The sequence below is a fragment of the Dendrobates tinctorius genome, unplaced genomic scaffold, assembly GCF_039654945.1.
Source record: "Dendrobates tinctorius isolate UK_male_01 unplaced genomic scaffold, ASM3965494v1 ptg000019l, whole genome shotgun sequence".
NCBI lineage: Eukaryota > Metazoa > Chordata > Amphibia > Anura > Dendrobatidae > Dendrobates > Dendrobates tinctorius.
In genome coordinates, this window is record NW_027361687.1 from 46,097,796 (window position 1) to 46,123,203 (window position 25,408).

Sequence of the window (25,408 nt, forward strand, 5' to 3'; positions counted from 1 at the left end):
GCTGCCTGCAGGTTACACAAAGTGTCGGTGTGAATAGAGCGCACTCGTGTAACGGGCAGTTGTGAGAGATGGTGGCTCGCTTGAGCGTTCATGTGTTTTGGAGTTGGGAGAGATCGCTGCGGGCCGAATGTTTGTGTGTGTCAGAAGTTAAGATTGTCGTTCAATCATTCGTGTAAGGCCATTTTTTCAGCGTTTTTATAATGTGTTGTGTTTGTTTGTTTTTTTATGCAACTTTTCAGCTGTGTTTTACAGTACCAGCAAAGTCTGAGTTTTCAGTAATCTCATGCGCACACATTGTTTCTTTCTGTCTCAGTAATTTGTGTAAAACCATGGGTGTTACAGAATGGAGCATGTCGTTTTTTCAGTGCATTTCACCCATTGACTATTGAAAGCAAAGGGTGGTGCAAAAAACGCACAGGTGAGCTTAGCCTATGGGAGAGATGGCTGTTTAGCAAATGTCTAGAGCTGGTGTTGGCTCCAAACCCAAAACTGGCTGCTCCATTTGTGGCCCAGTGCTCGAATCCTACGTCGGCCTGTAATCACACCTCTGGAAGGAGTGGGTTGGCTAAATGCTTGTTTCTCTTCTGTCACAGCCTGACAAGGAGGCAGGTTATGATATTGAAATGAAATGGTCAGCCAGCCCCCTTCCCAGCGCTCTGCTCCTGTGTGCTAGGCTCAGGGCCCGCAGTGGAGCTGCCCCGCAACGGGCTGAGGCTGATGCTTGTTTATTGGAGACCTTTGGAAGTTTATTAGTAAATTTGTGTATAATTTCAGTAGGAACACAAAATGACCGTGCTTTGTTTTGTCACCGTCGTTTATTGGCTGTTGAGACGAAGCCCCCTGCGCATAGGCCGTCTCTGTGCCCTGTCCGGGGGTGCCCGGCCCAGCGTCCTATGGTTTCTCTGGCTGCGGGTGCCAGTAAATCCGTGTGAGGCTTCAGCTCCTCGTGATCCTCGCCAGCTGTTGCCGTTAGGAGATGTGCGCGTGTCATCGCACTGTGCCATTCCCATCTGTCGGCTACCTGACGACCGTCCTTGCCGAGGCCACCATCATACAGCGGACCTCCGGCAATGTTTACTAAGGCCAGACATGTATTAAAGGTAATTAGCGGATATCGGCGAGCCGTATGTGAACGTTCTTTGTGGGACAGAGAGGTGCAAGTGAATTACCAGAAGCCTAAACAGAGCTGGGGATCACCTGCCCACCGAGGTGACGTAAGCCATAGTGGGCTGGGGGTCTGTACTGGGGATGATCCACTCCAATGGCTCAGTGAGTACATTGTGTACATCGCGCCGGGGACTTGCAGAATGAATCTGGTGTTTCTCTCAGGAATTTCTATCCAAATTAGCCAGTCCTATATTTGCATATGGAAACGATGAGCTCGAGTTTCCGATCCGGTTTTGGCGCTTTCATGTCTTGTGATCTGACAGTGATGGGGCTGATCCCCTTGATCTTTACACAGTACTAGCCGTAGATATGTATTAAACTAGTTTTAAAGACTTTATTATTATTCTTTAGAATTTAAAAAAAAAAAGGCGCTTCATCTGTTCACAGGTTACAGTGGGGGTAATATGTATTTGATCATTTGCTGTATGTATTTCCCCCACTGTTTGTGCGGTACTGCAGATAAGGTCTCATTAACTTCAGCCGAGCCATGGGCCAGTGTGTCGCCGCCGTTTCTGGCCAAGATCATGGTATAAGGAAAGCTTTTGTTGCTTGCAAAAGATGAGCTCTACCAAATGACCATAGGGCTAATCCCTGTGCCGATCACCCATCAGACTGCCGGCCTTCAATTTTGCCCATGGATCGTGTAACTGTTGCATATCAGATGTGCAGATTGCAGATCCAACTGGTGTGAACATAGCCTGACAAACCCATGTGAAGGCACATAGACGTGGTGGATTTTTTTCGTTTTTTTTATATTAACTGGAGTGTCCCTTTTAAGAGCAAAAAGAAATCAGTATGCAGTGGAGGAGCTATAGATGGAGCAAAGATTTATGGTCTCACCTTTTTTTTTTTTACTGTCAGGGCTTATTAAGGTCGTATTTATGACTGCTAATTACCGGTATATTGTACACAAGCTCATTAAAAGGTAAAGTCGGGCGATGAGCGGCCATATTCCCTGGTCAATGTGATCGTCAGGGCACAGATCAGAAGGGAAGAATGAGCTCAGTACCAGCCGCCCTTATCTAAGAGCAAAATTAATAACCATTCACTTCTGGGGGAAAGAGGCAAAATAATTCACTGTACCAAGATAACGGTGTAGAGGACCCTGCTGGACCGATCTAGGTGGCACAAGATCCATCTTCCTACAAAGTGTTCACCCATCAGGTCCCCCTGGCCCAATATCGAGCAGAAGATATAATACTATAATAATAGTCAGAAGCATTTACACTGCTTATTTTTTAAGGACGTTAAGGATAAGAGAAAAGAGGATTTTTCTGTGACCACTATGGAGGCGGCCATTTTGACAAGAGAATGCAATTTCATTGGTTTTTTCAGAACCATCGATCTCGCTGAGGACCAGATGTTGTGAGGATTTAGTAACCTAGGAAGCCGGAAGTGACACTTGTCTGGATTCCTGTTGTGTGGCACCAGCACAGCTTATTGTGTAGCTTGGTGCCTCCTTATAGACGAGGCTCCCTCTCATGGTCCCTGTGATACAGAGGACGGGCAGCAGCTGATTCAAGGGATGGAAGTGGTGCTGAAATCTACCGGCCAGCTGCCATCTTACCCGAGAATTGAGACCTTTTAAGGATAAATTATCAGTCATGGCAGGGTAAGGAGCAGATCTCTCTGATAAGATATATCAGACGTGCATACCTCCCAACTTTTGAAGAAGGGAAAGAGGGACAAAGGATACATTTTAGGCCACGCCCCCGACCACACCCATTTCACAACTAGCCGCACTCATGTCCACGCCCAACTGCACCCATTTAGCACTGCTGATCACACTGACTGGTACTGAGGGCACAGTGGCTGGTACTGTGGGCACACTGACATGTACTGAGGAGAGGAAAAAAAAGAGTGAAAGGAGAGAGCGAGAGGAAGAAAAGAGAGAGAAGAAAGGACAGAGAGAAAGAAAGAGGGGAAAGAAAGAACAGAGAGCAAAAGAAAGAACAGAGAAAGAAACGGGAAAGAAAGAGCAGAGAGAAAGAAAGAGGGGAAATAAAGAAAAGAGAAAGAAAGAACACAGAGAAAGAAAGAGGAGAGAGAACAGAGAGCGAACGGATAAAAAGAAAGACCAGAAAGAGAAAGGAAGAACAAAAAGAGGAAAGAAAGAACAGAGAGAAAAGAAAGAGGTGACAGAAAAAAGAACAGAGGGAGAGTGAAAGAAACAAAGAGGTGAAAGAAAGACCAGAGAAAGAAAGAAGAAAGAGACAGAAAGAAGTAAAGAAAGAACAGAGAGAAAGAAAGAGGGGAAAGAAAGAACAGAGAGAGAGAATGAAAAAAGAAAGATTAGAGCGAGAAAGAAAGAGGGGGGAAAGAAAGAACAGGGAGGGAACAGAGAAAAAGAAATAAAGAGAAAGAAAGAGGGGGCAGAGAAAAAGAACGGAGAGCAAAGGAAAGGGGAAAGAAAGAAAGAGGGGAAAGAAAGAACAGAGCGATAGAGAGAAAGGGAAAAGAAAGAACAGAGAGAAAGAAGTAAAGAAAGAGAACAGAGAGAAGGAAAGAGGGGAAAGAAAGAACAGAGAAAGAAAAAAGAAAGATTAGAGAGAGAAAGAACAGAGAGCGAGAAAGTAACAGAGAGAGAAATAAATAAAGAAAGATTCTATAAAGATACTATAGCAGCCCGGCTCCCACTGTAATGCCCACCTGAGCCTCCCGGTGCAGGACATATGATCCGCTCACATAGCCGGCATCCCCGATTCCAAGGTGATCCCGCTGTCCGTGCTGTCGGAGGAGGATATGGGGATGGATCTGATGCATTCCCTGAAGTGCATCCATGGTTCTGTCACAATCTCCTCATGAAATTACCTAATTTCTGGTCAGCTTCCCGCACATCACTTCCGGTGGAACGTCATGTGCGAGTTTTAAAGTGCTCCTCAGGGCTCCGCCATGTACTCCTGTGTCCGCGGGAAAAGCCCGCTTTGTATGCCTCGTACACACTTGGCTCCGCTCCGTACATCCCGTACACATGGCTCCACTCCATACACCCCATACATACACGGCTCCGCTCCGCGTACCCCATACACACATGGCTCCGCTCCGTACACCAAGTACATACACTCCGCTCCGCACACCTTGTACACACACTGCTCCACTCCATACACCTTGTACACGCTCCGCTCCGCACGTCATACACGCACGGCTCCGCGCACCTCGTTCACGCTCCGCTCCGCACACCTCGTAACGCTCCACACACCTCGTACACGCGCGGCTCTGCTACATCCACACTGTAAACCCTTCTGACCCCACACAGAAACTTTTGAAGCCCTTGTAAATGTGGTGGAGGTCTCGCTCAATCTAGAGTACGACATGGGGTTCTCTAGCTCTTTCAAAACTGCTACTCCCAGTGTGTCCCAACATGTTTTCTGAAGTCTATATCTCTGCGTTCAAATATTTAATTAAAGGTTGATAAGTTTGATACAGAAAGCGAGTTTGGAGAAGCAGCCGATGACGGTGGGTGTTGTAGTTCCTCAGTAACAGGAAGTTCAAGACTTGTGTCACCCGGAAACCCTGGTCCCTCCGCAAGATATTACCCAACAGCGAGCTGTACTTCAGATGGTGGTATCAGGCCTACTGGTTAGTATATTACATGGAGCAGGGGTCGCTGGCCTGCTGCTTAGTATATCACATGGAGCATGAGTCTCTGGCCTAATACTTAGTATACGACATAGAGAAGGGGTCTCTGGCCTACTGCTTAGTATATCACATGGAGCATGAGTCTCTGGCCTAATACTTAGTATACGACATGGAGCAGGGGTCTCTGGCCTAATACTTAGTATACGACATGGAGCAGGGGTCGCTGGCCTGCTGCTTAGTATATCACATGGAGCATGAGTCTCTGGCCTAATACTTAGTATACGACATAGAGCAGGGGTCTCTGGCCTACTGCTTAGTATATCACATGGAGCATAAGTCTCTGGCCTAATACTTAGTATACGACATGGAGCAGGGGTCTCTGGCCTAATACTTAGTATACGACATGGAGCAGGGGTCTCTGGCCTACTGCTTAGTAGATCACCTTGAGCAGGGTTGTCTGGCCTATTACTTAGTAGATCACATGGAGCATGAGTCTCTGGCCTAATACTTAGTATACGACATGGAGCAGGGGTCTCTGGCCTAATACTTAGTATACGACATGGAGCAGGGGTCTCTGGCCTAATACTTAGTATACGACATGGAGCAGGGGTCTCTGGCCTACTGCTTAGTAGATCACCTTGAGCAGGGTTGTCTGGCCTATTACTTAGTAGATCACATGGAGCAGGAGTCTCTGGCCTACTGCTTAGTAGATCACCTTGAGCAGGGTTGTCTGGCCTATTACTTAGTATATCACATGGAGCAGGTGTCTCTGGCCTACTGCTTAGTAGATCACCTTGAGCAGGGTTGTTTGGCCTATTACTTAGTATATCACATGGAGCAGGTGTCTCTGGCCTACTGCTTAGTAGATCACCTTGAGCAGGGTTGTCTGGCCTATTACTTAGTATATCACATGGAGCAGGTGTCTCTGGCCTACTGCTTAGTAGATCACCTTGAGCAGGGTTGTTTGGCCTATTACTTAGTATATCACATGGAGCAGGTGTCTCTGGCCTACTGCTTAGTAGATCACCTTGAGCAGGGTTGTCTGGCCTATTACTTAGTATATCACATGGAGCAGGTGTCTCTGGCCTACTGCTTAGTAGATCACCTTGAGCAGGGTTGTCTGGCCTATTACTTAGTATATCACATGGAGCAGGAGTTTCTGACCTGCTTAGTAGACAAGTAACAGAAAACTGACAGCACATCAAGAACTAGTCTGAACAAGTGCATGCAAAAAACAGCTTGCATATCAAAATGAGGAAATGGTTGCACTCAATTGCATTAAGGCATATCAATGTGAAATACATGAAGTGTGAATAGCGTAATGGCTTTTGAAATTTAGGAAAAAGGCATGAGATGCTTAGCACAAAATTTGGCCATCCACCAACTTCAAGGTACTACTACTTAGTCGATCACATGGTACAGGGGTCTCTGGCCTACTGCTTAGTAGATCACATGGTGCAGGGGTCTCTGGCGTACTACTTAGTAGATCACCAGGTGCAGGGGTCTCTGGCCTACTGCTTAGTAGATCACATGGTGCAGGGGTCTCTGGCGTACTACTTAGTAGATCACATGGTGCAGGGGTCTCTGGCGTACTACTTAGTAGATCACATGGTGCAGGGGTCTCTGGCCTACTGCTTAGTAGATCACATGGTGCAGGGGTCTCTGGCGTACTACTTAGTAGATCACATGGTGCAGGAGTCTCTGGCCTACTGCTTAGTAGATCACATGGTGCAAGAGTCTCTGGCCTACTGCTTAGTATGTCACGTGGAGCAGGGGTCGCTGGCCTACTGCTTAGTATGTCATGTGGAGCAGGAGTCTCTGGCCTACTGCTTAGTATGTCATGTGAAGCAGGAGTCTCTGGCCCACTGCTTAGTATGTCACGTGGAGCACGGGTCTCTGGCCTACTGCTTAGTATGTCATGTGGAGCAGGAGTCTCTGGCCCACTGCTTAGTATATCAGAGGAGCAGAGATCTCTGGCCTACTGCTTAGTAGATCACATGGTGCAGGGGTCTCTGGCCGACCACTTAGTATGTCACATGGAGCAGGAGTCCCTGGCCTACTGCTTAGTATGTCACGTGGAGCAGGAGTCTCTGGCCTTCAGCTTAGTAGATCACGTGGGCAAGGGTGTCTGGCCTTCTGCTTAGTTGATCACATAGAGCAGGGGTCTTTGGCCTGTGACAGTCAGGAAATGCTGGGAGTTGTAGTTTTACAAGAGCTGGGGATGCAGAGCAGTGATTCAGAGTGACCTGTAATGGTGGATGGAAAGGTTAAACAGTGACTAGAGGAATTTGCTGAGTGACACAGGATACTGATTCACCCCCGCCAGTGTGTCACCCTGTAGGGGGGATTCCAGTCACCATTTCTGGCAAATACTTCACATAGGTCTTTAGAGACCTCTGTATCAACAAGGTCACCTGAAATTTCAGTCAGTGCTGGGAAAATAAACTATAGCTGCCATTTCCTCCAGGCCAAGTGCAACTAGAGGTGTCGGCCAAATGATGGTTCCGTTCAGCAGCGTTCTCACCCACTTGCACTTCTTTGTTCTCTATGAGATCTGCGGACAGACCTCTCAGAAATCAGACATGTTTGATCCTTATTTCCCCCCCAACGTCCTCTGTCAGGGGTCCCGGTGGGTATGGACAACGTTGCACGTTCATGGCCCGCAGTATCTGAAATTATGGGCTTAGCTACATTATGGAATGTGTTTGGATACACCGTCAGGTCTTCCTCTGAAGTTGGTGACAGCGGCCCCTCTCCTCTGCAGTGAAATGAGTAGATGAGGGAGGGTCCTGGCTCCGTTGATGGTTGTCATGGTTATACATAGAAAACTAGTGAGCGAAGAGATATTTCAGGAATCTATCGTGTTGGTGGATAATGCAGCATTTACCCAGGGATGCAGCACCAGCACAGTCTCCGCAGCCCCTCCGTACACGGCCCGGCCCGGGGGGAGTTCTCCCCTCGCAAGCTGCAGCCCATGACATGGAGGGCCAAGAGGCAGAACGAGCGGGGCCCAGTGGGGCTGGTAGGTTTTATTTGAGGATGACCTAACAGAAAATGTTATTGTACAATGTGACCAATACTTTCAGATGATGATGGCAGGTGGGATGGAGACCACCCATTGACTTTCCTGTATCTTCTCTCTTTATACATAGAATAAGGAAAAAGAGAAAATGAAGGAGCGAGAAAAAGACTCCAAGGACAAGGACACCCGCTACACTAATGGCCATCTCTTCACCACCATCACTGTGTCCGGGACCAACATCTGCTTCGTATGTAGCAAGAGCATCACCGCGAAGGAGGCGCTTATCTGTCCGAGTAAGTATGTGAACCGCTGTAGCACCCATGGGGTCAGTGATGGATTTTGACCCTTACAGTGGGGTCAGTGATGGATTTTGACCCTTACAGTGGGGTCAGTGATGGATTTTGACCCTTACAGATCTGACATTCAATGTTACCCTGACCAGGCTTCGGTGACTGGATCCTATTTTTCAGGGCGTAGATCCGGAGATCAGTGTATTCGACCGGCATTTTTCTATGTGTATATAATGAATTGCTCCGCGTGTGGGTGTTGCAGCAAATATGAGCAATAGTAGGTGAACAGTAAGGACCCCTGCCGGCAGCGATGCTGGAAAGTCATCAAAAATTGGTGGAAAATGCGGGCAGCAACTGGTTAACGCAAACAAGACTACCCTGTGATAAAGGCAAAGACTGAAATCAGTTTGCAAGTGTGCACAGACGTCAGTGGAGTGTGTATGCCACCCACACGCAGCTTTATTTAGGTGTTTTTGCGTACAAAAGCCTGGTGCTGTGGGTTAATGTTATTTCTATAGATGAATCTCACCATATACAGCGGCCTGTCTGACCACATATCACCAGACATTACCATATTTTTTGAATTATAAGACTCACTTTTTTCCCCTCAAATTCGGGGGGAAAATGGGGGTGCGTCTTATAATGCGGATATACCTTACTGGCCACGGGGTCCCATGGTCGCTGCTGGAGGAGGCAAGAGTGGTGCGTTGCCGCAGGTGAGGGGGTGTTGCGATGTGCGCCGCTGCAGGTGAAAATGGCTGCGGTGCTCTGTGATGCGGCAGGCTCCACCGGCATTTTGTGAAAGCCTGGAGCCGTCTCCCCCCTTCCCGCATATCCATTACTGCGATGCTGTGGCCTCCGGGAAAATGGCCGCCGGGGGCGTCACATATTCAGATCTCGGGATGAGATCTCTTTGCTGAGATCTCAATCTGAGCATGCGCCACCCCCGGCGACCATTTTCCTGGAGACCACAGCATCGCAGTAATGGATATGCGGGAAGGGGGGCCTCCGGGCTTCCACAAAATGGCGGCGGAGCCTCCCGCATCACAGGGCACCGCAGCCATTTTCCCCTGCAGCGGAACACCCCCTCATCCCAGCCTGCAGCAATGTGCCACTCTTGCCTCCTCCAGCAGCCACCCTGGGACCCCGCTTCACTGCAGCCACCCCCCCCCAGTAACCAATAAGACGCATGGATTATAAGAAGCACAACCAAAGTTTTTTTTTTCCTATTTGAGGTGCATCTTATAATCCGCAAAATACAGTAAGTAGTTTTCTGGTGCAGACTTGCATTTAATTTTAAGGGAAACAACATTCATCACCTACATGGGTGAAGTCTGACACGACGAGCAGGTATAGAGTGAAGACGGTCAGTATATGGAGGACTATTTAGGGCTTCAGTTCTTGGTTGTAGGTTGATGTATCAGTAATTGGCTCTTTCATGCCACCTTCTCTACGTGGAATAGATGGTATTTCACGTTCATCTTGCTGCAGTTACTTGATCCCGGATGCCAGCTGGCTACCCAACCTCTTACATCTGAGTCTAGACTGATGCAAGCAGGACTACAATTCCTAGTCTGGATATGGATGCTGGGGTTTGTAGTTCTCATGCTAACCCTCATCACGTCTATTACAAATCTGTATCTTACTCTTCTCTTGCGAATCCATAAACCTACTCATCTTCTTGAGTAGAATATTTCTTGGACTTTAAGTCCATATCCATTTTGAACACTGAATGCAGTATGCCCCAAAGATAGTTTTACCCCAATAACTGTAGGTATTCTGAATCTGTCATGCATGTGTGTAAAGTGGGTGCTCCCCCTAGTGGTGGCTGCAGAGAGCACCTTATGGATCTCTGTATACAGTGAGCTCCCCCTAGTGGTGGCTGCAGACAGAATCTTATCATGTATCTCGGTATACAGGGGGGGCCTTCTAGTGGTGGCTGCAGACAGGATCTTATCATGTATCTCGGTATACAGGGAGCTCCCCATAGTGGTGACTGCAGACAGAATCTTATCATATATCTTTGTATACAGGGCGCTCCCCCTAGTGGTGGCTGCAGACAGAATCTTATCATGTATCTTTGTATACAGGGAGGTCCTCCTAGTGGTGGCTGCAGACAGAATCTTATCATGTATCTCTGTATACAGGGAGGTCCCCCTAGTGGTGGCTGCAGACAGAATCTTATCATGTATCTCGGTATACAGGGAGGTCCTTCTAGTGGTGGCAGCAGACAGGATCTTATCATGTATCTCGGTATACAGGGAGCTCCCCATAGTGGTGACTGCAGACAGAGTCTTATCATGTATCTTTGTATACAGGGAGCTCCTCCTAGTGGTGGCTGCAGACAGAATCTTATCATATATCTTAGTATACAGGGCGCTCCCCCTAGTGGTGGCTGCAGACAGAATCTTATCATGTATCTTTGTATACAGGGAGGTCCTCCTAGTGGTGGCTGCAGACAGAATCTTATCATGTATCTCTGTATACAGGGAGGTCCTCCTAGTGGTGGCTGCAGAGAGCATCTTATCATGTATCTTTGTATACAGTGCGCTCCCCCTAGTGATGGCTTCATACAGAATCTTATCATATATCTCTGTATACAGAGAGCTCCCCTTAGTGGTGGCTGCAGGCAGAATCTTATTATGCATCTTTGTATACAGGGAGCTCCTTCTAGTGGTGGCTGCACAGAGCACCTTATATATCTCTGTATAGAGGGAGCTCCGCCTAGTGGTGGTTGCAGAGAGCATCTTCTCATGTATCTCTATACAGGGAGCTCCCCCTAGTGGTGGCTGCAAACAGGATCTTCTCATGTATCTCTGCATACAGGGAGCTCCCCCTAGTGGTTGCTGCAGAGAGCATCTTATGTATCGCTGTATACAAGGAGCTCCCCCTAGGGGTGGCTGCAGACAGGATCTTATCATGTATCTCTGTATACAGGGAGCTCCCCCTAGTGGTGGCTGCAGAGAGCATCTTATCTTGTATCTCTCTATATAGATAGCTCCCCCTAGTGGTGACTGCAGACAGAATGTTTTGTATCTCTGTATATTGGGAGCTTGCACCTTTAGTGGTGGCTGCAGACAGAATATTATGCATTTCTTTATTTTGGTAGCGCCTACCCCCAGTGGTAGCTGCAGACAAAATCTTATATCTCTGTATACAGGAAGCTCCCCCTAGTGGTGGCTGCAGACAGAATCTTATGTATCTTTGTATACCGGAATCTCCGTCTCTCTAGGTACTCTTTCCTGTTTTTAGTGACACCTTCTCACCAATTGTTTCAATAAAGGTGTTTTATTCATTTTCCAACCTATGCCTTATTGTCATTTTCTTACCATTTATTTGGATTTTCCTTTCTTGGTTCCTCTCTTATGTATCTCTGTATAATGGGAGCTTCCAGTAGTGGTGGCTGCAGACAGACTATTATGTATCTCTGTATACAGGGAGCTCCCCCTAGTGGTGACTGAAGAGAGCATCTTATCATGTATCTCTATACAGGGAGCTCCCCCTAGTGGTGGCTGCAGACAGAATATTATGTATCTCTGTATACAGGGAGCTCCCCCTAGTGGTGACTGCAGACAGAATGCTATGTATTGCTGTATGGAGGGAGGTTCCTGTAATGGTGGCTGTAGACAGAATCTGTATCTATGTTTGCAGGGAACTCCCCCTAGTGGCTGCAGATAGAAATGATCTTAACATGTATCTTTGTATGCAGGGAGCTCCCCCTTGTGGAGGATAGAAGCCCAACATGCCATGTGGATTTTGGAAATTGTCAACATGACCTTCAAACAAGTGCAGCTCAGGTTCATGCCCTTGGTCAAAATATTTTTTTATGCCCACTTTCCCTATAGTGGCAATGTGAGCAGCTCTCTTAAAAATTATTTACAAGATATAGTGTTTTTTCCCATCAATCTCGCTCCGCTAAGTAGCAGATGCAGAGACGCTGGATGTCAACTCTGTGCCAACGTGGGAATTTTTCAGAACATGCTGTTCTGTGGCATAAGTACATTTCCAAAAATGTGTCTGAATACAAAGCGCCCCTCCCCATCCTCCCGGAATATATTATTGCTGCATATGGCTGGCAGACTCGCGGCTGTAATATGGTTCAGATCTCGTCAGCCGCACTATAGGTGGGAAGTACAGGACGGGTTTGCAATCCTAGCACACAGATTTGGATAAAGAACGATCCCAAAGACCATGTTGGTCAGGGTTAATGTGAAAGTTAGCTGGACAGTAATCATAAGCCGACTGATGGGCTTATGCCTTATCTAGACTACAGGACGGCGGTGTGAGGACGTCTGGGCAGGAGAGGAATGTCCATTTGATGGCAGAACATGTCACCAATCAGTCCAGGAGAACAACAAGGCGGTCAGACCCGGCGTATATATCATTGAGGGAGTGTCCCCTCGAGAAATGATCAGCCGTACTGGGGATGTTGGAAATGAAGGGGTTAAAGTAGTTCCTTCCTATTTAGATTAATGCATTTGTTCGGCTCCTCCTTAATTACACAGCCCCCTCTTCCCAAAGGCCCCCTTAATATGACCTTCCCCCCTGCAGCTACCAATTATCACAGGTTCCCTCCCTGGTGTTTGATCTGTTCAGTCTCTGGGCCATATCCTCATTCTGAGCTGTAATCTAATGTCTGCAAGGTAAATACCCAGTGTGATGGGGGAGGGTTCGCCTGTCTGCTTTATTTATCCTGCTTAACTAGACCTCATAAATGAGTGACTTCTAATTCCAGATTACACCGCCACCTATGGCTGTGGCATCTAATCACACTGCAGCTCCACATACGGCTCCTCTCCTCACATCAGTTAATCCCGCCATAGATCCAAGTGCTGTAACTCCAGCAAAAAATACTCAAGGCCCACCAAATACACAATATCCCACGAAAAGCATATTAATAGTGAGTGCAGTTCTGTGGTAGGATGTAACTCAGGATCAGTAATGTAATGTATGTACACAGTGACTGCACCAGCAGAATAGTGAGTGCAGCTCTGGGGTATAATACAGGATGTAACTCAGGATCAGTAATGTAATGTATGTACACAGTGACTGCACCAGCAGAATAGTGAGTGCAGCTCTGGGGTATAATACAGGATGTAACTCAGGATCAGTAATGTAATGTATGTACACAGTGACTGCACCAGCAGAATAGTGAGTGCTGCTCTGGGGTATAATACAGGATGTAACTCAGGATCAGTAATGTAATGTATGTACACAGTGACTGCACCAGCAGAATAGTGAGTGCAGCTCTGGGGTATAATACAGGATGTAACTCAGGATCAGTAATGTAATGTATGTACACAGTGACTGCACCAGCAGAATAGTGAGTGCTGCTCTGGGGTATAATACAGGATGTAACTCAGGATCAGTAATGTAATGTATGTACACAGTGACTGCACCAGCAGAATAGTGAGTGCAGCTCTGGGGTATAATACAGGATGTAACTCAGGATCAGTAATGTAATGTATGTACACAGTGTCTGCACCAGCAGAATAGTGAGTGCAGCTCTGGGGTATAATACGGGATGTAACTCAGAATCAGTAATGTAATGTATGTACACAGTGACTGCACCAGCAGAATAGTGAGTGCAGCTCTGGGGTATAATACAGGATGTAACTCAGGATCAGTAATGTAATGTATGTACACAGTGGCTGCACCAGCAGAATAGTGAGTGCATCTCTGGAGTATAATACAGGATGTAACTCAGGATCAGTAATGTAATGTATGTACACAGTGACTGCACCAGCAGAATAGTGAGTGCTGCTCTGGGGTATAATACAGGATGTAACTCAGGATCAGTAATGTAATGTATGTACACAGTGGCTGCACCAGCAGAATAGTGAGTGCATCTCTGGAGTATAATACAGGATGTAACTCAGGATCAGTACAGGATAAGTAATGTAATGTACTGTATGTACGCAGTGACTGCACCAGCAGAATAGTGAGTGCAGCTCTGGGGTATAATACAGGATGTAACTCAGGATCAGTAATGTAATGTATGTACACAGTGACTGCACCAGCAGAATAGTGAGTGCAGCTCTGGAGTATAATACAGGATGTAACCCAGGATCAGTACAGGATAAGTAATGTAATGTAGGTACAGTGACTGCACCAGCAGAATAGTGAGTGCAGCTCTGTGGTATAATACAGGATGTAACTCAGGATCAGTAATGTAATGTATGTACACAGTGACTGCACCAGCAGAATAGTGAGTGCAGCTCTGGAGTATAATACAGGATGTAACTCAGGATCAGTAATGTATGTACACAGTGACTGCACCAGCAGAATAGTGAGTGCAGCTCTGGAGTATAATACAGGATGTAACTCAGGATCAGTAATGTAATGTATGTACACAGTGACTGCACCAGCAGAATAGTGAGTGTAGCTCTGGAAGTATAATACAGGATGTAACTCAGGATCAGTACAGGATAAGTAATGTAATGTACTGTATGTACACAGTGACTGCACCAGCAGAATAGTGAGTGCAGCTCTGGGGTATAATACAGGATGTAACTCAGGATCAGTAATGTAATGTATGTACACAGTGACTGCACCAGCAGAATAGTGAGTGCAGCTCTGGAGTATAATACAGGATGTAACTCAGGATCAGTACAGGATAAGTAATGTAATGTAGGTACAGTGACTGCACCAGCAGAATAGTGAGTGCAGCTCTGTGGTATAATACAGGATGTAACTCAGGATCAGTAATGTAATGTATGTACACAGTGACTGCACCAGCAGAATAGTGAGTGCAGCTCTGGAGTATAATACAGGATGTAACCCAGGATCAGTAATGTATGTACACAGTGACTGCACCAGCAGAATAGTGAGTGCAGCTCTGGAGTATAATACAGGATGTAACTCAGGATCAGTAATGTAATGTATGTACACAGTGACTGCACCAGCAGAATAGTGAGTGCAGCTCTGGAGTATAATACAGGATGTAATTCAGGATCAGTAATGTAATGTATGTACACAGTGACTGCACCAGCAGAATAGTGAGTGCAGCGCTGGGGTATAATACAGGATGTAACTCAGGATCAGTAATCTATGTACACAGTGACTGCACCAGCAGCATAGTGAGTGCAGCTCTGGGGTATAATACAGGATGTAACTCAGGATCAGTAATGTAATGTATGTACACAGTGACTGCACCAGCAGAATAGTGAGTGCAGCTCTGGGGTATAATACAGGATGTAACTCAGGATCAGTAATGTAATGTATGTACACAGTGACTGCACCAGCAGAATAGTGAGTGCAGCTCTGGAGTATAATACAGGATGTAACTCAGGATCAGTAATGTAATGTATGTACACAGTGGCTGCACCAGCAGAATAGTGAGCGCAGCTCTGGAGTATAATGCAGGATGTAACTCAGGATCAGTAATGTAATGTATGTACACAGTGGCTGCACCAGCAGAATAGTGAGTGCATCTCTGGAGTATAATACAGGATGTAACTCAGGATCAGTACAGGATAAGTAATGTAATGTACTGTATGTACACAGTGACTGCACCAGCAGAATAGTGAGTGCAGCTCTGGGGTATAATACAGGATGTAACTCAGGATCAGTAATGTATGTACACAGTGACTGCACCAGCAGAATAGTGAGTGCAGCTCTGGAGTATAATACAGGATGTAACTCAGGATCAGTAATGTATGTACACAGTGACTGCACCAGCAGAATAGTGAGTGCAGCTCTGGAGTATAATACAGGATGTAACTCAGGATCAGTACAGGATCAGTAATGTAATGTATGTACACAGTGACTGCACCAGCAGAATAGTGAGTGCAGCTCTGGAGTATAATACAGGATGTAACTCAGGATCAGTACAGGATCAGTAATGTTATGTATGTACACAGTGACTGCACCAGCAGAATAGTGAGTGTAGCTCTGTGGTATAATATAGGATGTAACTCAGGATCAGTAATGTAATGTGTGTACACAGTGACTGCACCAGCAGAATAGTGAGTGCAGCTCTGGAGTATAATACAGGATGTAACTCAGGATCAGTAATGTATGTACACAGTGACTGCACCAGCAGAATAGTGAGTGCAGCTCTGGAGTATAATACAGGATGTAACTCAGGATCAGTACAGGATCAGTAATGTAATGTATGTACACAGTGACTGCACCAGCAGAATAGTGAGTGCAGCTCTGGAGTATAATACAGGATGTAACTCAGGATCAGTAATGTAATGTATGTACACAGTGACTGCCCCAGTAGAATAGTGAGTGCAGCTCTGGGGTATAATACAGGATGTAACTCAGGATCAGTAATGTAATGTATGTACACAGTGACTGCACCAGCAGAATAGTGAGTGCAGCTCTGGGGTATAATACAGGATGTAACTCAGGATCAGTAATGTAATGTATGTACACAGTGACTGCACCAGCAGAATAGTGAGTGCAGCTCTGGGGTATAATACAGGATGTAACTCAGGATCAGTAATGTATGTACACAGTGACTGCACCAGCAGAATAGTGAGTGCAGCTCTGGAGTATAATACAGGACATAACTCAGGACCTGTCATGTAATATATTAGTAGTGTTTCTATATAATCTATGACATGAGGTTTATCACTCTTAGTTCAGCATTTATCAAGGCTATAGTGATTATGGGGATTTTGGTAGCCCCCTATATCTCTTTCCTCACCGTGCAGCTGTCCCCAACTGTGCCCCATGCTCATTTCCAGCTGCTGTGCGGCCATCACAGTTAATAGCTTCCTTGTGTTCCCAGACATCTGCGTGGACGCTCAGCTGCGCTCATGTGTGCTCCCGGCAGTGCGGACCGCCATGCCAGCTCCGGGTCATGTAGTTGTGTCACTCACCTGTCGCTCGCTGCACGTACATCTACTTTTGTGGAGAATTGCTAGATGGAGATACATTAACAAGTTTATATTTTTGGATTTGCAGAGACCAAAACCTTGTGTTCATCCATTTTTCTTGCATTTTTTCCGTTTTCACTCCTCTTCCATTGCACATCTGTGAGATTGTGAATACTGCTGCCATTGCTGGTGTGTTTTTGGCAGTATAAAAATTGTTTTGATGCCAACTGAGCTCGAGCTACAGGAGCGAAAACCAACATGGGATAATCCGGTGCCTGAGCAGAAATAGAGCCGACAAATCGTCGTCATCAGGGCACAAGCGGGAAACATGGTGTCCGACCCAGCGCCGGGCCTCACACTACACACAATCTTATGGACTTTTTGGCTGTTTTACTAAAACATAACTTGAAGCAACAAAGCTCCAGCAAAAATCCAGTAGGAGGAAACTGAGGAACGCTCATCCCCTCAAAAGATATTGTATTGCTTATAAACAACATTTCATAAATTCTGAGATTGGGTCCAAGATGAGGCATTGGGTATAAGGAAGATGTTAAGGATCCGGTACCAGTGATGAGCAACAGTCTAGAGCCCACTGTAATTAACGAGGTGTTGTCACCAGATACAGGACGGGCATCATGGAATAGCCACACATCTAGTGATGGTCTACTGAGCCGTGTATCTAGTCCTGTGCTGTGTAATCCTGTCTGCTGAGCCGTGTATCTAATCCTATCCTGTGTGATGCTGTCTGCTGAGCCATGTATCTAATCTCCTGTGTGATACTGTCTGCTGAGCCGTGTATCTAATCCTATCCTGTGTAATCCTGTCTGCTGAGCCGTGTATCTAATCCTATCCTGTGTGATGCTGTCTGCTGAGCCATGTATCTAATCTCCTGTGTGATACTGTCTGCTGAGCTGTGTATCTAATCCTATCCTGTTTGATACTGACTGCTGAGCCGTGTATCTAATCCTATCCTGTGTGATACTGACTGCTGAGCTGTGTATGTAATCATATGCTGTGTGATACTGACTGCTGAGCTACGTATCTAATCCTATCCTGTGTGATACTGTCTGCTGAGCTGTGTATGTAATCCTATCCTGTGTGATACTGACTGCTGAGCTACGTATCTAATCCTATCCTGTGTGATACTGACTGCTGAGCTACGTATCTAATCCTATCCTGTGTGATACTGTCTGCTGAGCTGTGTATCTAATCCTATCCTGTGTGATACTGTCTGCTGAGCTGTGTATCTAATCCTATCCTGTGTGATACTGTCTGCTTAGCCGTGTATCTAATCCTATCCTGTGTGATACTGTCTGCTGAGCCATGTATCTAATCCTATCCTGTGTGATACTGTCTGCTGAGCCATGTATCTAATCCTATCCTGTGTGATACTGACTGCTGAGCCATGTATCTTATCCTATTCTGTGTGATACTGTCTACTGAGCCGTGTATTTAATAATGTAATGTGTGATACTTAGCTGTGTATCTAATCCTATGATGTGTGATACTGAGCTGTGTATCTATTCCTATAATGTGTGATACTGAGCTGTGTATCTAATCCTATAATATTTGTGATACTGAGCTTTGTACCCAGTCCTGTGATGTGATACCGAGCGGTGTATCTAATACTATGATGTGTGATACTGAGCTGTGTATCTAATCCAATGATGTGTGATACTGAGCTGTGTATCTAATCCTATAATGTGTGATACTGAGCTGCGTATATAATCCCGTCATGCAGTTACAATGTGCCCCCATAAATTGTGCCGCCAGCTCCTGCTGCACACAGTGAGGGCATGCGCGGTGCGCTCCTGTAGTGAGACAGGATGTGGTCGCAGGGTGTGTATTGGAGTGAGGTGAGGGTTTACTTATGGTTTTCGGTCTTGTTAATAATGAGAGATTTCTATGCAATATTTTTAATTGAAAAATATTATCAGGTGTTTTGTAATAAAAATAAATTGAAGGAGCAATGCATGTGGCAAGACTGTACAGGACCGCCAAAATCCATAATACCTCTGCTGTAATTCAATGATGGAATATGAGCACCATAAAGTGTTAAAGTAATAAAGTTACTCTGCACTAATAATACCGCAATCATTATGCACTGAAGTTTCTACATTTTAATGAGACGGGCTAGGCTTGCAATGGCCGTTTTTTTTCCAGGCCTAAAAGAATGGCTGCAACCTAAGAAGTATTATGTCATGACACCATATGGCGGAGCATTCCAAGCACCATGTTGTGGCCGCCATGGCATTGTTCTCCGCACTAGATACTTTTATGGAGAGTTTGTGGCCCTGAGCTAAGAGCTTGGGTGAATGTATCTGTCGGTTTCTGCCTCCGCACAATGGACCTTTTGTGAGACGTTACAGGAGATGAGTTGTCTGCCCTCGTTCCTCTCGTTACTGGCCCGGCAGTTTCGGCATACGTCATCTCCCTCAAGGCACCGTACGCTGGCAGAGGACTTATAACCACTGCCACGTCTCTGTCCCAACTCCATTGAAGAGTTAATTGTCCTGCCCCATCGGGAAAACCAGGAAATTCGTTTATTCGCTGCTAATGGTTTATAATTACAGTCTGTTGCTGGGCCTCGCGCCCCTATGTGGTCCCCTTCTTGTCAAATCCAGCTAGCGCACTCCCGACAGATTTTGCCACTAGTTCTGGGGTCATTACGTCTCGGCCTCCTCTTGTCTCCTCCTCGCTGACGCCATGTTACTGTACATCCAGTGGGGTGTTATGTGCCCTTCTGTAAGCATTATAGTGGCCAGAGTGATACTGGACCACTTGAAAGCAGAAGCTCCTGACCCCCAAGAACAGTCTTTGTTAACCCTTACATAATCTCTAAAACATACACCAAGGCTTTCTATGTTTATTAGCTCAGAAATACAAACATATGTTAGATGTAAAATAACCAATCTTCTCCTATTCTTCCCTTAGCGTGTAACGTTACGATACACAACCGCTGTAAAGACGCCCTCCCCAGCTGCACCAAGGTGAAACAGAAGGTACGTGTGGGTTATAATCCAGAGGGGACAGTCGCCTAAGGGGTGACCATCATATAATAGTGATTGTTTTATGGTTACAGCAGCAGAAAGCCGCCTTCCTGAAGAACAATTCTGCCCTCCAGAATGTGTCCCTGAGGAATAAATGTGAGTACAACTACAGCCGGCTGTAAAAACCGGTGCAACAGGTTATAGAACGTAATAAAAAGGAGCAGAATTGACCCCTGACCTCAGGATCAGATGTCGTGGCACAGTAAAAATGAACTGAGAAAACGAGGGGGTTAACATTGCAAAATCAGATGTGATTCCGTCTTCAGAAGAACTCCTCACTCCTATATTGTGGCGGATTCATTACGCCTGTGGCGCACGATAAAGATCTGCATCTATTCTGAGTTTTGTAATAAACCTGTGCTGCCACCCTGCGCAAGAAAACTATACCGCAAATATAAATGAAAACGTGCACTTCACTGCCACCATGAGGAGGGAAATGATGCTGTATGTAAAAATCTTATTAATTGTTAAGTGTTTTCTCAACTCTTTTGTCTTGCAGCTAGTACTTTAAGGGAGAGACCCAACTCTGCCATCTACCCTTCCGATAGCCTCCGACACTCCCTGCTAGGTTCACGTCGGGGCCGACCGTCTTTATCTCTCTCCAAAAGCGTCTCCACCACTAATATTGCAGGGTGAGATTATGGTTTGAGTAGAGAGTTCGGCGGATGTCTGCTTTCTGGACGCCATGTTTATATTCATTTTGTGCTACTCAGGAATCTGAACGATGAGAGTCCCCTGGGAATACGCCGGATTCTATCTCAGTCCACAGACTCCCTGAACATGAGGAACAGGACGCTGTCGGTGGAGTCTCTGATTGATGAAGGAGGTCTGTGCCCACCATCCACCGCTACAATATTAGTCTGGGCCAAGTCTGCTCGATATTTGTGTGGGGCCAGTTAGGACATTTGAGTACTAGGGTGCTTGTTACAAGCAGAAATTTTGCTAATTTTTTTTTGCCAAATTTAGCATTTTTTGTTACCTATAGGCTACTTTTTTGCATTTTTGTTTTAGTTTCTTTGCATTTTTTTACTTGATTAACACATGTTGTCGCTAAGTTTCCCTGAGACTTTCCATAACGTAGGTGTAAAGAACAAAGCCCGACAGGTGACTTAAAGTTTGCACCTCTCTATTACGTTTTTTTAGGGGCGGATATTATCTGCAGTCAGCTGATGAGCGATTTCGCAACCGATGAAAAGGAGTTTGAGGCAGATTCGTGGAGCACGGCTGTGGATAGCAATTATCTACAAAAGCACAAGAAGGATGTGATGAAGCGGCAGGATGTTATATATGGTGAGAAGGGTACTTGGCAATATTATGGGGGCTTTGCTGGGATTAGAAGAAAGGAACAGTGCCACACAAGCTCTCTATGGTTTTCCAGCTCTGTTCCCCCTCAGTGCAATACCAGATATCGGGGTGACAGGATTTAACCTTCTTTAATTTTTGGCAACACCATATTGATGCCAAATAAAAACTAGAATGTTTCTCGATTTGCGGAAATGCACACAACGCCCCACTCTGCTCTGATACCTCTCCTCCTTTACTTTCTAGAGCTTATCCAAACCGAGCTCCACCATGTTCGCACATTGAAGATTATGACCTACCTGTTCCGTAAAGGAATGCTGGAAGACCTGCAGATGGATCCTGCTCTGGTCCAGAAAATGTTCCCATGCGTAGATGAACTCAGTGACATCCATATTCGCTTCCTCATCCAGCTCCTTGAGAGGCGCAAGGACTCCCTGGAACCTGGCAGTACCAAGAACTTCGTCATCAACAAGCTAGGAGACATCCTCATAAATCAGGTGCTGTAGACACTTGTGGGTAGATGTATTAAACATTTGCCTCAAGGAGTTCTATCCTATCTGACATACTTAAAGGGAATCTGTCACCTATATTTAGTGATATCATGTAAAGATATCACTAAATTGTGCGTCCCATAAGGATTCTAGTCGGGCCTTTGACTCCCCTCGATCCCGCACCTTTGAGGCATAAATACCTTTTTTAGCTTCTTGTGGATGCATGCAATTCGGCGTGGTCCTGTCCGATGGGCGTGGCTTATGAATCTTCCCCCCCACCCCCACCTCCTCTGCTTGCTTCACGTAATCTTCGTCTGTGAATACCACAGACACTGTTGGTTTCCGTGCTTGCACAATGTAAAGGCCCCCGGCACCTACGCAGTATGCTTTGCCCGACTGTGGGCGAAGCATATAATCGCTACTGCACAAGCGCCAGTATTTTCCAGCGCCGTCTATGCCCCGGAAGTCTTCACATGCACGACACACTTCCGGGACATAGACGGCGCTGGAAAATACCGGTGCTTGTGCAGTAGCGATTATATGCTTTGCCCACAGTCGGGCAAAGCATACTGCGCAGGCGCTGGGGGCCTTTACATTGTGCAAGCGCGGAAACCAACAGTGTCTGTGGTATTCACAGACGAAGATTACGTGAAGCAAGCTGAGAGGGGGGGGGGGGGAGAATCCTAAGCCACGCCCATCGGACCGGACCGCGCCGATTTGCATGCATCCACAAGAAGCTAAAAAAGGTATTTATGCCTCAAAGGTGCGGGATCGGGGGGAGTCAAAGGCGATCACCAGCGATCAGCACCAGCAACATGTGGGTAACAAGCGACGCACGTCGCTTAGTTACCCACTGTGTACCTTAGTTACCAGCGCGCTGGTGCAGGGAGCTGGTAACCAAGGTACACATCGGGTTTCTAAGCAGGGCGCTGCGCTTAGAAACCCAATATGTACCTTGGTTACCAGCTCCCTGCACCAGCGCGCTGGTAACTAAGGTACACATTGGGTTACTAAGCGCTGCGCGCCACTTAGACACCCGATGTTTACCTTAGTTACCAGCGGCAGCTTGCTGATCGCTGGTCTTCCGCCTGTCACACGCGGCGATGAATGCTGGCCAGCGGGAGACCAGCGATCAAAAAAATGTCCTGGCCATTTCAGGACGATTAGTGATACCTGGCAGGGGGGCCGGTCGCTGAGAAGTGTCACACACAGCGATCTCGCTGGTGAGATCACTGTTGCGTCACAAAACTTGTGACTCAGCAGCGATCTCGCTAGCGAGATCGCTATGTGTGATGGGGGCTTTAGATTCAGGATCTGTGTTCACTATGTGTGTCTGAATGAAGAAAAGTCGAGTGTGGTGAAGCTGGTGAATGACCAGCCAAAATGTGAGCTGTAGCTGTGAGAGAAATGTGCCAGTTCTCTCTCTGAATGGAGACAGCATGTGTCAGCTAGGAAAGCTGAGCAGTCTTGTGTGTTGGAGCTGCAGAGTAAGGTGTGAAAGCTGTGGTCTGTTAAGTGTGAACTGTGCCCAGAGTTGAATACTTCTGTTTGGTGTTTGACACTGCTGGAGTTGTCCTGGAGGTGATACGAAGACTGGTAGGGTTGAACCTCTTATTTGAGTAAAGGAGAGAAAGGACTGTAATTTGTTTGGGTGAGCCTGCCCTGACATATATGTGCCCAATGAATGAACTGTTTGCTGTTCCACCCAGAAAACAATACTGTATAGCATTAACAATGGCTACCTATAGTGTTCCTTTCTGCTGGACAAGAACAGTTCTCTAGATAAATGAGAAATCTGTTGGTTATCTTCAGTATTATTGGGGTTGTCTATATTTATCCCTATTTCTTCTGCAGTTTTCAGGGACCAACACAGAACACATGAAAAAAGCTTACACTGAATTCTGCAGCCAGCACCAAAAGGCTGTGAAACTCTACAAGGAATTGTTCTCCAGAGACAAAAAGTTCCAGCAGCTGATGAGAGTGAGTTCTCCTGAAGAATCGTGTTTGGCGTTAGCAATGTGGGTGGTTCACAAATTCTTTCATTTCTGATTTGTGTTTTCTGCCCTTACAGAAATTGACTCGATCTCAGCTACTCCGAAGGCATGGAGTGCCAGAGTGCATTCTTCTCGTCACCCAAAGAATTACCAAGTACCCGGTCCTCATTGATCGCATTATGCAGAACTCTAAAGGTGTGCAGATATGAGTCATATTGTCATCATAGTGAGTAATGTACTGTGTGAGCTGCTGAAAGGAGTGGGCGAAGAGCAGTGACAACTGTCCCAAATAGACGCACATTTGCCATCAGCACTTGTGTGTTATACAGCTCCCTATGTACAAGAATATAACTACTATAATACTGCTCCTATGTACAAGAATATAACTACTATAATACTGCTCCTATGTACAAGAATATAACTACTATAATACTGCTCCTATGTACAAAAATATAACTACTATAAGGCTAAGTTCACACGTACCGGAACTCTCGCGGAAATTACCGCGAGAATTCCGGAATTCAATTCCGCGGGAAAATCGCATTTTACATTCCCGCGATTTTCCCGCGGAAAAACTAGCATTTTGCAAGCGTATTTAGCTTGCAAAATGCTAGCGTTTTCCAAGCGATCTGTAGCATCACTTGGAGAACTGATTGACAGGTTGGTCACACTCGTCAAACATAGTGTTTGACAAGTGTGACCAACTTTTTACTACTGAGGCCGCCTATGCAGCATCAGTAGTAAAAGATAAAATGTAAAAAAAAATAAAAAATGGTGTTATTCTTACCTTCCGACGTCCCGCGCATCCGTTCCCAGTAATCCTTTGCGAAAATGCCCGCGATGACGTCCGTTCCCGCGGGATCGCGATGTCTCGCGGTAATTCGTGATGACGTCGCGCGAATGACCGCGAGAACGGACGCCATCGCTGGCATTTTCGCAAAGGATTACTGGGAGCGTGGAGAGAGGCGGGAATGCTGCGCCGGAAGGTGAGAATAACAATATTTTTTATTTTAAATTCTATTTTTTACAGGGATATGGTACCCAAAGCCCGGAGGACAGTCTCCTCTCCTCCGGGCCGTGGGTACCATCCGCAATTGTTCTGCTTACTTTCCGCATGGTGTGCACAGCCACATGCGGGAAGTAAGCGGAACAATGCATTCCTATGGGTGCGGGATCGCCGCAATTCCGCAAATTAATGAGCATGCTGCGTTTTTTACCGCAAAGCGATTCCGCCGCGGTAAAAATCGCAGCATTAGCACAGCATTGCGGAATCCCATAGGAATGCATGGGATGCTTATTTTTCGCGGCAAAATCGCGCTGTTAAAACCGCCGCGGAAACGCGAAAAAAATGCCACGTGTGAACTCAGCCTAATACTGCTCCTATGTACAAGAATATAACTACTATAATACTGCTCCTATGTACAAGAATATAACTACTATAATACTGCTCCTATGTACAAGAATATAACTACTATAATTCTGCTCCCTATATACAAGAATATAACTACTATAATACTGCTCCTATGTACAAGAATATAACTACTATAATACTGCTCCCTATATACAAGAATATAACTACTATAATACTGCTCCTATGTACAAGAATATAACTGCTATAATTCTGCTCCCTATATACAAGAATATAACTACTATAATACTGCTCCCTATATACAAGAATATAACTA

General features: G+C 46.0%; 1 protein-coding gene across 7 annotated transcripts in view; it reads left to right on the forward strand.

The window, feature by feature from the left end:
• The window catches only part of ARHGEF2 (Rho/Rac guanine nucleotide exchange factor 2), a 151,250-nt gene that overhangs the window by 108,728 nt on the left and 17,114 nt on the right, over window positions 1-25,408 (forward strand). For 6 of the 7 annotated variants that reach the window (XM_073566940.1, XM_073566941.1, XM_073566942.1 and 3 more), the window contains 9 exons: window positions 7,899-8,061; window positions 19,821-19,888; window positions 19,969-20,032; window positions 20,436-20,568; window positions 20,650-20,762; window positions 21,080-21,226; window positions 21,485-21,735; window positions 23,584-23,709; window positions 23,801-23,918. In XM_073566940.1, coding sequence (XP_073423041.1) covers window positions 7,899-8,061; window positions 19,821-19,888; window positions 19,969-20,032; window positions 20,436-20,568; window positions 20,650-20,762; window positions 21,080-21,226; window positions 21,485-21,735; window positions 23,584-23,709; window positions 23,801-23,918 — 1,183 coding nt within the window. Of the gene's footprint in view, window positions 1-7,564; window positions 7,769-7,898; window positions 8,062-19,820; window positions 19,889-19,968; window positions 20,033-20,435; window positions 20,569-20,649; window positions 20,763-21,079; window positions 21,227-21,484; window positions 21,736-23,583; window positions 23,710-23,800; window positions 23,919-25,408 lie in introns of those variants that run through there. The other variant, XM_073566945.1, reaches the window with a different exon arrangement.